A 14,550-nucleotide genomic window follows, 5' to 3' on the forward strand; every position below is an offset into this window, starting at 1 on the left:
ATCTCCATGGCTGGGATGCTTCTAAAAGTTTATTAACGTAAATTAAAGAGAAGGGCAACCCACTTGGGTCCCCTCCTTGCAGGAGGTAGCTTTTCTGTAATAGAATTTTGCTTTTGCTAAAAAAAAAGAGGCAATCTTAAGAACAAAAAACTCCTAACCCAAATAAAGACCTATCTATAAATAACTGTAAACATGCCCATTCTACATAGTAATAATGGAATCTTAAATTTTTAAGTTCAGTTGCACACTAGTGTTTTCTGAAGAAGAAAAATGTAAACAAAGTAATATATACCTTTATCAACATGAATTTCTGCATTGGCTCATACCACTGAAGTAAAACAATTCCAGACTGTAAAGCTCCACAGAGGTATTTATGTCCTGTGTAAGGGTTTCTGACTGGAAGGAAGCAAAACAGACATACCTAAAACACTGAATACCTTTCTATGAAAATATAACTGGTTTATGTCTAACCACTATGCTATACACCTGAATCTAATACAAAATAACATTTATTGTAAACTATAAATGAAAAAAGATATTAAAAAAATCATTAGTTTAGCTAAAAGCTAGATTCACCTAAAAGCTAATTCATCTTTCTTTATAAAGGCAATGCTAATATACATGGGGGAAAAATAAGAAAATGTGGCCTTCCGTGGATGGAAGAATTATGTGAAGCGATTATTTAGCTGATAAAGAAAAATTATTGTTTCTGTTCACTAGGATGATAAGAATGAGTAAAAAGTAAACATGTATTTTTTTGGGGGGGTTGCTACCCTTTCCTTTTCAGTTTCTTACCTCTTTATTTTATTTTTTTCTTTATTAAGGTATTACATATGTGTCCTTACTCCCCATTGCCCCCCCGACATTACCTCTTTATTTTAAAATTATATACATTTATTTCTAAACATCTTTAATATAGTGCATTGTTAAGCAGAGGAACTTTACAACAGTATTTTTAGCACTAAAACACCTAAACTAGTATGCAAGCTGAAGAGCTGCTTCTTCTTTTTCTTCTTCTTTTTTTTTTATTACCTAAAGTTTTACATATATCTCCTTGAAGAGCTGCTTCTTAAGTAAACTGACCGAAAGAATCCAGACAAGGTCTAGGAGGCAACTGAAATCTATGATTTCATTTTTGGTAGAGTTAACAGCTGAATTAAAACAAGGTGAAAATAACTGTTTTACATCTTCTAAAGATGTAACTTCCTTGACTCAAATCTACAAAAACTTATTGGTCTTCCCTTTTCTGCAATTTGACTCCCATCAATAATGATTATAAAAGTAGTTATTTGCAATAAGCTCTATCTAAATGTTCTGGTGTCCCAAAAACATGTACACACACTTTAACAGCTGATATCTCAATTGATGTTTCTTTCTTTTCAGCCAGACTAAGCTTTGAATAAAAGCTTTGAATAAAGGAAATTCATCCTAAAATGCTACTGGAAGTTTGAAATGCAGTTGAAGGACAAACACTGCTTTTATAATTACTCAAAGTATGTATACACTAGTGACTCGGTGCACAAAATTCATGCACATTAAAAGAGGATTAATTAGAAGAAATAATTTAATATTGCTATTTGCCCTTTCTCTATAATAGAAGCGTCAGAGATGAAAGAAAACTAGTAAAATGTATATGAAAACCTTCCTCCTGTCAGAGTCAGGGGCTCACCATGGGACCCAGAGTCAAGTCCCCACCCACCCACATGCACCTCAAAATCGCGTGAGACCCAGACCCGGCCAGCCCCCCCAATTGGGCTAGATCCAGACCTGGCCAGTCCCACCCTTGTCAAGCCCTGCCAGGCAGGGGGCACAGCCTCAAGTCCCCTCGCCCGATGCCAGGACGGGGGCGTGGCCTTAGGTCCCCCAGCCCAGACTGGGGCAGGGGGTGTGCCTTGAGGTCCTCCGTCAAGCCCCGCCAGGTAGGGGACACGGCCTGAGATCTCATATCAAGCCCCGCTGGGTGGGGGGCATGGTCTGAGGTCCCCCATCAATCCCCACCAGGCGGGGGGGGGGGGGGGCGCAGCCTCAGGTCCCCGGGCCCAGCACCGGGAGGGGGGTGCAGCCTCAGGTCCCCCGTCAAGCCACACTGGGCGGGGGCGCAGCCTGAGTTCCCCCGACCCAGCACTGGGGGTGTACCTTGAGGTTCCCTGTCAAGCCCCGCTGGGTGGGGGGCATGGCCTGAGGTCTCCTGTAAAGCCCAGCCAGGCAGGGGGGTGCAGGCTCAGGTCCCCTGGCCTGGTGCTGGGGTGGGGGGCACAGCCTGAGGTCCCCCGGCCTGTGCTGGGGCGGAGGGCGCAGCCTGAGGTCCCCCGGCCTGGTGCTGGGGCGGGGGGCGCAGCCTGAGGTCCCCTAGCCCAGCACCAGGACAGGAAGCGCACCTTGAGGTCCCCTGTCAAGCCCCACCTGATGGGGGGGCGTGGCCTGAGGTCCCCTGTCAAGCCCTGCAGAGTGGGGGGCAAGGCCTGAGGTTCCCTGTCAAGGCCCATGGGGGCGGGGGAGGACGCAGCCTCAGGTTCCTGCTGATTGCTCGTTAAGGCTCCTTATGGGAACTTGGCCTCAGCTGTGGGTGCAGCCATCTTTGTGATGGACTGATGGTCAATTAGCATATTCCCTCTTTATTAGATAGGATGTTTTGGGTCACAGGGTGTCCCCCTATGTATACACACTTTAACAGTTGTTAGCTCTCTTAATTTTCACCTCAGGTTTAACTGATTTGAAATAATGGGTGAAGCCAGACTAAGCTTTGAACAAAGAAAATTTATCACTAGACTTTTTTATGGGGATAAATCAAAGATGAAGTTCACGGTACAAAACCGGCAACAGCTGACGAATTGAGGGTGCACAAATACCGAACGAAATGATTCTTGATGTTTGTGATTCCATTGCTTTGTGTTATCAGCAGTGCCTGGACAGAATGGTCATCAGTTTGAAAACAGGCATTGACAAAAAAATTATTCATTTCTGTAGATTCTTTTAACTTTTGAAAATGAACTGTATGTTAATAAACTGACTTTATAATCATTCAAAGTGTGTATACATTTTTTGGGGGACACCCGATATTTATGAGTTTATATCTTGGGTTGTAAGCATCTAGACCTTTCTTGAGTCATGATCTGATAATAGATATGAACCTGATTCTCTCTAGAAAAATGCGCATGAAATTTGCTTTCAACTAGACAGAATGCTTGGAACCATGTAGCATGAAGATCAATGTGTATGGCCACTAATTAAACAAAAAGAATAAACAGGAAGTTAGGAGCTCAGGATCTGAAGTCATGGACTGGGTCTGATCCCAGGTTCTGTTACTTACTAGTGACATAACAAGTATCACAGGGTGGTGTTAGGGTTAAGTAAGATACGTATACAGTACAGAATTTAACCTTACCCCAAAGAGGTCTGCATTCTGTTGTCCCTCCTGGGAGGTACTCTCTAAGCCTTAGGAATGTCATAACTGATAGGAGTATCTTAGTTTGCCTGGGGTCTTGGGTCACTGGATAGTCTAACAATATGATTTAGAGTGGGGGCTGGCAACACTGGAGAGTCTAAGGGGGAACTGGTCATTCCAGAAAGACAACAACGTGAGTTAATATAGGAGCTTTGGGTCATGTAGTATCAGTTGACCGACCTCCAGAGGGGCTGGATACTGAGATCAGCCTTGGGAGCAATCAATCATGCCTATGTGCTGAGGTTTGAGTAAGCTTCCCTGGTTGGAAATGCTCTGTGTGTGCTGTCACACATCACTGTCAGAAAAGTAATGCTATCCATAACTCCTTAGGGAGAGGTCAACAGAAGCTCCTAGACTCTGTCCCATACACTTCTTCCCTTGGCTAATTTTAATTCATATCCTTTCCCTGTAATAAACCATAAGCATGAGTATTAAACCACTTTCACTGAGTCCTTCAAGAGAATTTTTGAACATGAAGGTAATTTTAGGAAGCCCCCAAATTTGCAATTGGAATAGAAATGAGGGTATTCATGTATGGACTGTTTTCTCTGACTTCTTGGTTGGCTTAACTCCAGCAGTTAATATGTTCATAAAGCACTAAGCAATAACTGTTAAATAGGAGTGTTAAATAAATGAAAGTAGGGTAGTAGCAGAGATACAGCCTCAGGGACTAAGGTTAGAAAATTCTAGGCACACTATGCTCTGAGAAAGCATTAGGACTACTATCTCCAAGCATTTTTATCCCATGTCCCACTATACATTCTTGTGCTTCACTGGTCCCTTAATTCCTTATAAAAACAAATATAAAGCCTATCTTCCTTCCTATTTGATATTATAAGTCTCTTCAGATAATTTTAAAGATGTTAAAATTTCTAACCATCAGTGTGAGAAATAGCATTTACTCACCTATGCAACATTTGTGGCAGCCTTTTGTATCAGGAATCTTTGTAGTTAAAGCAAACTTTCTGAAAACATAAGACAATATAAATGTACTTTATTTTAATGGCTTCCAAACAGTGGTCTGTGAATCAGTTGCATCAGAACCGTCAAGGAGCTTTAAATAAAACTGTCTTGGACTCTGACCCTAAAGTATGATTTTATAGGACTGAGGCAGGGCCTGGGAATCCTACCTAATAATAGACAAATATGCAAATTGACCACACCTTTGCTACGCCCAAACCACACCCACTAGCCAAGCCAAGCCCACCAACCAATCAGGACGAGAATGCAAATTACCCCAACCAAAATGGCGGTTAATTTGCATATCAAGACAGCATAGAAAGAAGCCAAGAGCTGCAGGAGGGAGCAAAGCTGCGGAGAAGCAAGCAAGCCGGGGGAGGAGAAGGGAGGAGCGGAGGTGGGGCCGGGGGAGAAGGAAGGAGAACAGGCGGGCTGTCGAAGAAGGCGGGGTGGGGGAGAAGGGAGGAGAGCAGGCGGGCTGTCGGAGAAGGCGGGGCGGGGGAGAAGGGAGGAGAGCAGGCGGGGGAGAAGGGAGGAGAGCAGTAGGAAACCCTATTGCAGGATTCTTCCTGCAATGGGAACACTAGTCTGTATTATAAAACTTCTATAGAAACAGACTTATAGACACAGAGAGTGGATTGGCGGTTGCCAGAAGAGAACTGGGGGTTGGGGGACTTGGTAAAAGATGTGAAGGGATTAAGAAGTTCAAATTGGTAGTTACAAAATAGTCATGAGGATATAAAGTACAGCATAGGGAATATATTCAATGATATTGAGATAGCTATATATGGTGCCAGGTAGGTAGTGAAAATATCAGGGGGAACACCTTATAAAATACATGATTGTCTAACCACTATGCTATATTCCTAAAACCAAAACAAAATAATATTACAAGTAAATTGTGCTTGAAAATTTAAAATAAGATGCACTAAAAATACTTCTATAGGGGAATTCTCATGGAAACACAGATCTTTCAAATTTTAGATGACATGTACTTTAGTGTAAACTATCTTTCAAAATCAAGACAAAGAAAGTTTTTCAGTGGGCAAAGAATAATGGCTGTTTTAAAAATAAACATCAATTTCTTTCTCTCCCAGAATAAAAATATTTTGTACCTTGGTAGTATGCGGTCTGGAAACCTATGAGTTTGAATATGAGCAGCTAATCCTAGTTTTTTGGCTTGTTCAAACAAAGCTATAAGATTATGCGAATAGAGCTGAAAGCTTTTTCCTATAAAAGAGAAACATGTTATTTTTATTAGAATCATTTACAGAAGAAAAAATACAATTTTCAAGCAAAAAACAAAAACAAAACATAATTACCTTCTAAAATGAGGAGTCCAGAAATGTCCAAAAAGCCAACCAATATAGAAAAACACAAACAAACAAACAAACAAACAAACAAAAAACCCAGTTAATACTATTTTGAAAGATAATAGGTAAAGTTAGTTTTAAGAAAATAGACAATTGTGTTTCTTAATACACAAATTAGGAATATTCTGACTAGTAGGTGACCTGGGTAGAATATACATAAACCTTAATGAAGTCAGTAAAGAAACAACATTGCTGAACGTCTTTGTACAATGGATTGAGTTACAATGATGTGCATGTGATTATTTTAGTATAACATGGAAAATTCTATAAAACATTATTTTCTGGGATAGAGCTATTTATTAATAATTTATCAAAATACCTTGGATTAAAACTGACTGTGAATAACATCTTTATAACAGATTGAAATACTAAGACAAGTAAAGCAAACTAATATTATATGCCATTAAACAAGGATAACAGTGATTACTATATAAAAATAATAGGAAATAATAGCATTATTTCCATATAATCAAAACCATAGCTGTCTTAAGCATGGAGGCATATGGTAAACATCTCATTCCTTGTTATACATGGCATCTATATATATATATAAAAAGACAGTGACCGGAACGCTGGAACGACTGGAATGACTGGTCGCTATGATGCCCACTGCGGCTGGCCAACTGGCTCGATTGGGGTGGGCGGCTGGCCCCGATCTGGACCCCACCCATGTACAAATTCATGCACTGGGCCTCTAGTCATATTATAAGAATTATTATAAATAATTATAAAATTATAAGTATTTATCATTTTAGCATTAGAAAACTTTATATATACACACACACACATATACATTCACAGGGTGAGGCAAAAGGTTTACAGTTGTATGTAAATCAATTTCTTATTATTACTAATTATTATTTATTATTATATTCCTCATACTAACAACTGTAAACCTACTTTTGCCCCACCATGTATGTATGTACATATGTATGTGTGTGTGGAGAGAGAGTGTGCACCAACCTCAGCCTCAAAATTCTCTATAGTTTTTTAGAATGCAAACATTCTGCCTAACATTGCACCACCCTTCTTTTCTCCATTACCCCTATACACTGAGTGGCCAGATTCTTATGATCTCTGAATGCATAATAATCTGGCCACTCAGTATATATAGAGGCCCAGTGCATGAATTCGTGCATGGGTGGGGTCCGGCCAGCCTGGCCAGGGAGAGGGGACATGGGCGGTTGGCCGGCCTGCCTGCTGGTCGAACTCCTGGTCGAGGGGACAATTTGCATATTAGCCTTTTATTATATAGGATATACACTGAGTGGCCAGATTCTTATGATCTCTGAATGCATAATAATCTGGCCACTCAGTATATATAGAGGCCCAGTGCATGAATTCGTGCATGGGTGGGGTCCGGCCAGCCTGGCCAGGGAGAGGGGACATGGGCGGTTGGCCGGCCTGCCTGCTGGTCGAACTCCTGGTCGAGGGGACAATTTGCATATTAGCCTTTTATTATATAGGATATACACTGAGTGGCCAGATTATTATGTGTTCAGAGATCATAATAATCTGGCCACTCAGTGTATACTATGTAACTAGCTAGGCGGCTAAACACACAAGTACATGTATGTGTGCACATCCACATAAACGCAGACCCTTAAGAAGAACAATATTTTCTCCTATTAATTCATTCCATTTTATGGATCATTTCAACTCGAGCATGAAAATAACTAATTTATAGGATAACTTTCCCCTATTTTCCTTAGTCATTTTATAAATATATAAGATGTATCTGTGTGGTTTTTAAGCTTATTTCCAAAGACAGGCATGAGTAGACATAAAAGAAGTGTTAGAGGAAAGTGATCTTATATGTAGACTAGAGGCCCGGTACACGAAATTCGTGCACGGGGGGTACCGACCTGTACCCTCTCCAATCTGGGAGCCCTCAGGGGAGCCTTCTCCAATCTGGGAGCCCTGACGGCTTAGGCCCACTCCCCGTGGTTCTTTGCTCTCTGTGAGGCCTGGCCACTCCACACCCACTTCCCAGAGGCTCTCTGCGGCCCAGAGGCTCTCTGCGGCTAGGGCGGGACGCTTGCCTCATTGCCGCGGCGATGACACAAGCATCCTGTCCCGGCCGCTCTGTGCACGCACTGCCCAGAGGCCCTCTGCGGCTGGGGCGGGACGTTTGCCTCTTTGCCGTGGTGACGAAGCAAGCATTCTGCCAGGCCGCTCATGCTGCCCACTCTCAGCAGCCGCCCCCCAAGGACTGGGGGACTCTGGCAGGGCTGAGGGGACTGGGCACCGCCATCTTGTGGCTATGGGTGCCGCCATCTTTGTGACGGAGTGACAGTTAATTTGCATATTACCCTTTTATTAGATAGGATAATTCAAAATTGTAAATTAACTGAAACAATTGTGTTTAAGTTTATTTTCATCATCATCATCATCAATTAATTATTTTGTTAAACAAAAGTATATAAACCTTTGGGGAAACATAATTTAAATCAAAGAGATTAAATACTCTTTTGAGGACCCCATCTTCTTAGAAGCCATTTATGCACAATCAAATAAAAAGCTCTTTGTAAATACTGTCATTAGCTTACATATATAAACTCCTTAAGAATTTCTAATTAGGTGATGGTTAGTGAAAGAATTTAAGTTACACATCCACACTTAAAATTATGAAAATAACATTTCTTAAATTAGGCCATAGTTCATAATGGTCTACCTATCAACAAGTAAGAACATGTATCAGCACTGATGCTTTAACCTTTTGCACTCGGATGTCGAGTGTGACTCGACACGGTTAGCATTAGAATAAAGGAATCGAGAAAAAAGCAAGCGAGTGCAAAGGGTTAAAGCAAAAGTAGCTGGAAGATACACTTAATGCTGATAAATCTGACAGAACAGTAAATAGAGCAGGGATATAACCCTCACCTGATCCACTGATACACAGCACAAGAGAGTATCAAACAAAAAGAATTTTTAAATACTAAAATTATTTAATTATTCAAAGCAGAGAAAGGGGTGAGTGCTATTTTAATAGTTAATAGTATTAGGATTAAATTAAGGAACAGAGAGAAATAATTATCTTGTACTCTATCAAAATAAAAGCAAGCAGCACATCTCTAGGTAGCCAATTAAATCTAAATGTAAAAGAAAATAGGTTTTTGTAGGTAAGAATGAAAAAAAAAAAAAGCCTAAAATGCCACCCATGAACCTGTCCCCAACAACAACCAAAAAAAGAAAAACACAAAAATAAAATTAGAATAGGTTGCTCTGGAACCCACTTGTTTATAAGACTTTAAAGCATCGGTCCAAGATAATTAATATGTGGCCCAGAATAACTTGAATTCTACCAGGAAACATCTGTTGAAATCTTTACAGTTTATCAAGCACTCTGGATATTATCTCATCCAATCCTCACAGCAACCTCTGAGGCTGTTATTGTTACCATCATTACCATCATTCTCGTTTACAATTACGAAAACTAAGCCTGAGAGAGACTTGCTCAAGATAACAGAGAAGCAGCTAGATCTTCTGATTCTTTCCCTTCAACTGTTAATTTTCAACAGAAGGTAGGAATAATATTGACAGTGGAGGTGGATGGGTGGAAGGGCATGGCCTCAGGTGACAATCACTATTATAGTCCTCTGATGCTGAGATCCTGGGAAGATTTGGGAAGTGCTACCTTAATGGAGATAGGGTCCCTTCTCAAAGTTTCTTCCCATTCTAAGTTGGTAAAAAGACATTTGCAGGTCTTAAAGTTACTATACTAGATTATACACAGAATAACAAATAACATTTTTAAATAATGCATATTAAAATTATATTTCTCTGCTTGTCTATGATTTATTTTTTACATTATGTTCATCATATACATACCCGATAATGACATTAAAGTATTATTGATGACATAGAGCCAAGTACATTTCCTTGGAAATAGCTATAAAAAAAAAAGAGAAGATAGTTAAAACTCTCCAATTTTCATCTTCTTACCTCTTAACCTCCAATTCCAACAGTCTGAAATAGTATAAAAATAACTATTTTCTACATTTCAGTAAATTACCAAAACATTACAGAAAAAAGCTCTCTCTCTCTCTCTCTCTCTCTCTCTCTCTCTCTCTCTCTCTATATATATATATATATATATATATATATATATATATAAATAATTTCACTTCTTTAAACATTTAAATCATAAAAATTAAAACTGAGGCCCATATAAATTGATTTGAAATTAAGATATTTCTTTTGCTCAATTTACTCAACTCTTCTTGAGTTAAAACTCCTGAATTACCTGTTCCATCGTTGCCTCATGTAGCTCATTGAGATTCAATGTGTAAATACCGTCTTCAGTTCCAAAAATAATGTACTGATCTAAAATAGTTGAGATAAACCACCAGAATTTACTATCAGTTTCTGAAATCATTCATTAAAATAATGGCTCTATTTTTTTAATGTTACTAAGAGTCAGACAGCTACCCACCCATCCAAAGAAAAATTATTTTTTTAAATCCATGCCACCTTCTTTAACTTTCTCCAATTCTTTTCTTATTTTTAAAAGCAGATATATGCTCTATAACTAACTCACTCTGGATCTATACATCCTTTTTTCAACATAATAATTTTCATATCTTAAGCTTTTTTTATTATTAGCTATATATTTTTTACTGGACATCTCAAATACTCTTTGAACAAGGAAACTACAAATTAAATAGAAATTATAAATTATGACACACCAGAAATCATGAGCATACCCAATATACAAACCGTGGTTTCTAAATATTATTTTCAACTTTAAAAACAAGGATTCTAATCCTGGGCAAGGAAAGTATAAGATTAGTTTAGAAATCTTGCTGTTTCAGAAAGTAAGGAAGTGCTCAAAAAACGATGAGGACATATCAAACAAAAGAACACAGGAGCTCCCACTGCTCAAAAATTCTGACAATTTAAGGGCTACAATAAATATTAAAAGTGATAGATCATACCTCACTGAATAAAAAAAAAGAATCCATACATTCAAATTGGTAAAAATACTTGAATGAATGGGAAAGAAGGGAAAATTACTGTGTCAATAGATATCAATGGATTGTCGCCAATGGATGCTAAAACTAGTTGGTGAAAAGTCTGATGAACAAGAGGATATTTATATAGTTTTAATGTATCTCCACACTTATTATCAACTAGAGGCCTGGTGCACAAAATTTGTGCACTCAGGGGTGAGTGGGGTCCCTCAGCCCAGCCTGTGCCCTCTTGCAGTCCGGGACCCAGGGGATGTCCCCCTGCCAGCTTAAGCCGATCCCTGAGAAGCCGGGCTTGCTGCTCCTTAGCTCTGCCTCGGAGGGGGGAGAGGCTCCCGCCATCATTGCTGCGCTTGTCAGCCATGAGCCCGGCTTCTGGCTGAGTGGCACTCCCCTTGTGGGAGCCCACTGACCACCAGGTGGCAGCTCCTGTGTTGAGCATCTGCCCCCTGGTGGTCAGTGCACATCATAGCGACCGGTCGTTCTGGTAGTTCCACCATAACGGTCGCTGGGCTTTTATACATATAGATTAGTTTGGGAAAATAAGTACTTATTTATTAGAAAGGAATAAACAGTAACTCGACAGTAGAGAATCTAGCTAGTGAACATGGCCTAAAACAACTGGTCAATGTTAATGTCACTAGTATTTGGACAAGCTGATATGATGCACTGAGAAGAGCACAATAACACTTCTGTGATATTCCTGCCCAAAATGCATAACCTGATCTAAGCATGAAGACTCACCCAAATTAAGGGACATTCTACAAACTAAGTAGCCTCAAAAATGCCAAGATCAAGAGAGAGATGGAAAGGTTGATAAACTGTTCCAGACTAACATAGACTAAAGAGACATGGTAGCTACCTGTCACATGTGACCCTGAATTTTGAACTGGGGGTGAGGGGAGGAGAAAGGGTGGAAATGATAAAAGGTATTATTGGGGTAATTAATAATACTTAAATATGCATTGTGGATTAAAAAATAGTATTATATCACTGATAAATTTTCTGATCTTTATAATTGTATTGTGGTTATGTAAGAGATGATTCTTGTTCCTAAGAAATATAGGGGAAATTTCAGGAGAAGAGAGCATGATGTTTTCAATTCATTCTCAAGTGATTCAGAAAAAAAACACACATATAGAGTATAGTAAAACAAATGGGGCAAAATAGATACAATCAATAATTCTGAGTTTCCTGCACTATTTTTCTAATTTTTCTGTAAGTTCGAAATTATATCAAAATGTACAAACACATACACAAAAATATAAATTTCCTTACTGTTAAAAATATTTTCTTGTTATATTTTGAAATAATGACATTTAAAGCAGGAAATTATATGATATGACCTGTCTTATTACTGTGTTGAAATGGAAACGAACATTTCCTGAACACCCTCTACTACCTAATTTCTGTTTGCTAATTACCAGACACCCAGGCAGGCTCTGCTTCCTTGCAACAAGGTGAGTTATAGTAACAGTTTTCTGTTATAAATGATCATACTGAACCAAAGTATCTTTCCCAAGTCACACAGTAATGACAAAGCGGGAATTCAAACCCAGATCTGTTTGATTCCAAATTTTTGCCTCTATGTATTATGCTTTCTCACTTTAAAAATGTAGTCTAAATTTTTAAAAATAAAATTTATTTGCCATTATTTCACACTTGCAGAAAAGTTGTAATAGTACAAAGAATTCCTGAATGTCCTTCACACAAGATCCCACATCTGTTAACATTTACTACTTTGGCTTTATCCTTCTTTCTCTCCATAAACACATTTTTTGCTGAACTTTTTTTTTCTTCAGATAAGTTACAAGCCTAATGCCCTTTTGCTCCTAAGTATTTCGGTGTACATTTCTTAAAGAAAAAGAACAACTTCTTATATAATCACAATACAATGATCAAAATCAGGACATTTACAGTGAAATAATATTGAGATTATCAACTGTCCAAGCACTGTCTTTTTACATAAAAGAAAATCCCAAAGTATGATTGTAATCAGTTGTGATGTCTCTTTGGTCTCCTTTAATCAGGAACATTTCCTGTATACTTTATATATATATATATATATATATATATATATATATATATATAAATTGATTTCAGAGAGGAAGGGATAGGGAGAGATAGAAACATCAATGATGAAAGAAATCATTGATTGGCTGCTTCCTGCACACCCCACACTGGGGATTGAGCCCACAACTCGGGCATGTGCCCTGATTGGGAATCAAACCATGACCTCCTGGTTCATAGGTCGACGTTCAACCACTGAGCCATGCTGGCGGGGTCAGTTCCTGTATGTATACTCCTACATTCTAATGTTTTAAATAAAAACTCTATTAACCTACTTAAGTGTTGCAGGTACCTACACTATTTAATATCTAAGTCATATTTTTTGTTGTTGTTAATCCTTACCCGAGGATATTTTTCCACTGATCTTTAGAGAGAGTGGAAGGGAGGGGAAGAGACACAGAGAAAGAAACATCGATGTGAGAGACACATCGATTGGTTGCCTCCCGCACGCACCCCAACCAGAGCCGGGATAGAGCCTGCAGCCAAGGTTCATGTCCTTGACCAAAATCAAACTGGGGACCCTTCTAGTCTGCTGCTCTATCCACTGAGCCAAACCACCTAGGCTCTAAGTCATATTTTAAAGTAACAACCTCAGTTCACTGATCATAAGGTCCCTTCCCATACAAGTATTTTATTGGAGATGTATATAAAAGTTCAGAAATTTTACCTTTTGTATCAGGATGTATCCAGGATGTTGCACAGTTAATTTTCAAAGGGCAGCCATCAAAAACTTTGGAAAAACATGCTCCCATCTTATTTATAAAGAAAAAAATGTTGACTTATTTGATTAATTTTGTATATTCTTAGAAAATGGCTAAGATTATTATGAAATGTTAAACTGACTCTTATTTACATACACTTATAGCTTCATTACAAAACAAAATTCGTATTTCTATGTTATTTAACCCCTTCTACCAATAGGGTCTCATAATCTTTCCTGTGTAATCCATATTTTAGGGCAAAAATATCAAATTTATCAAAACATCTACTCATGTTAATGATATCCTAGGAATTTTAAGTCACTGCTTTTTTAGGACTAACATTTAATAATGTGAAACAATGGATGATTTTACTGAGTAATCATTGTGCTATAATTCTTTCATAAGACTAATATTTATACTATATGTTAGACTTTACTAAATAAAAAAGTACAATTTATAAAGCATCCTATTCATATGGTAGGTTCTACCAAAAGACCCAAGAACAAGCATTAACAAAAGTGTCCCTGTATTTTTTCATTGTGCATAGTTCAATGTGAAAATGGTTTCATATGTAGAAAAATATTTAATCCATATAATGAAGAGGACACAGTACCATTAATATCATCACATTAAAATTAAATTGGCCTTTGTAGGCTAATCTGAGAACCCAACTGCCCATATTTATAAAAAGTGAAACTCCAAATTCTATCTAACTCACTCAAATTAGGGTATATGGTATACCCAAATACATTTAATGCCTTTGTATTTTATAAACCTTTCCATTCAATGGCTCAATAAACAATCTGCTGCTGCTTCTAAGGAGATAAAAATTGGTAAGTAATTAATATAAAAATATTTCTTACCAGCACTTTTGGGGTGGGCGGGAGGCCATTGATGACTGGTTTCTGTGATTAAAAAAAAAATATATATATATATTAATACTGTAAGACCTCTTAAGCCTTAAAAAAACTTTATAAATTTTGAAATTTAGTTATTTAAATTTTTCAATTTAATAGACTATGCCCCTTATA

At 38.3% G+C, this 14,550-nt stretch overlaps 1 protein-coding gene across 1 annotated transcript in view; it reads right to left on the reverse strand.

Annotated features, from left to right (window-relative positions):
- Positions 1-14,550, reverse strand: part of MAP4K5 (mitogen-activated protein kinase kinase kinase kinase 5) — a 109,441-nt gene that overhangs the window by 17,319 nt on the left and 77,572 nt on the right. The window contains exons 20-26 of the mRNA XM_079768429.1: positions 14,383-14,424; positions 13,486-13,570; positions 10,025-10,104; positions 9,610-9,670; positions 5,521-5,635; positions 4,352-4,410; positions 293-396 (exon numbers count right to left, since the gene is read on the reverse strand). Of these exons, the coding sequence (XP_079624555.1) occupies positions 293-396; positions 4,352-4,410; positions 5,521-5,635; positions 9,610-9,670; positions 10,025-10,104; positions 13,486-13,570; positions 14,383-14,424 (546 nt within the window). The remainder of the gene's footprint in view (positions 1-292; positions 397-4,351; positions 4,411-5,520; positions 5,636-9,609; positions 9,671-10,024; positions 10,105-13,485; positions 13,571-14,382; positions 14,425-14,550) is intronic.

The sequence above is a fragment of the Cnephaeus nilssonii genome (genome assembly GCF_951640355.1).
Source record: "Cnephaeus nilssonii genome assembly, chromosome: 4".
NCBI classification, from domain to species: domain Eukaryota; kingdom Metazoa; phylum Chordata; class Mammalia; order Chiroptera; family Vespertilionidae; genus Cnephaeus; species Cnephaeus nilssonii.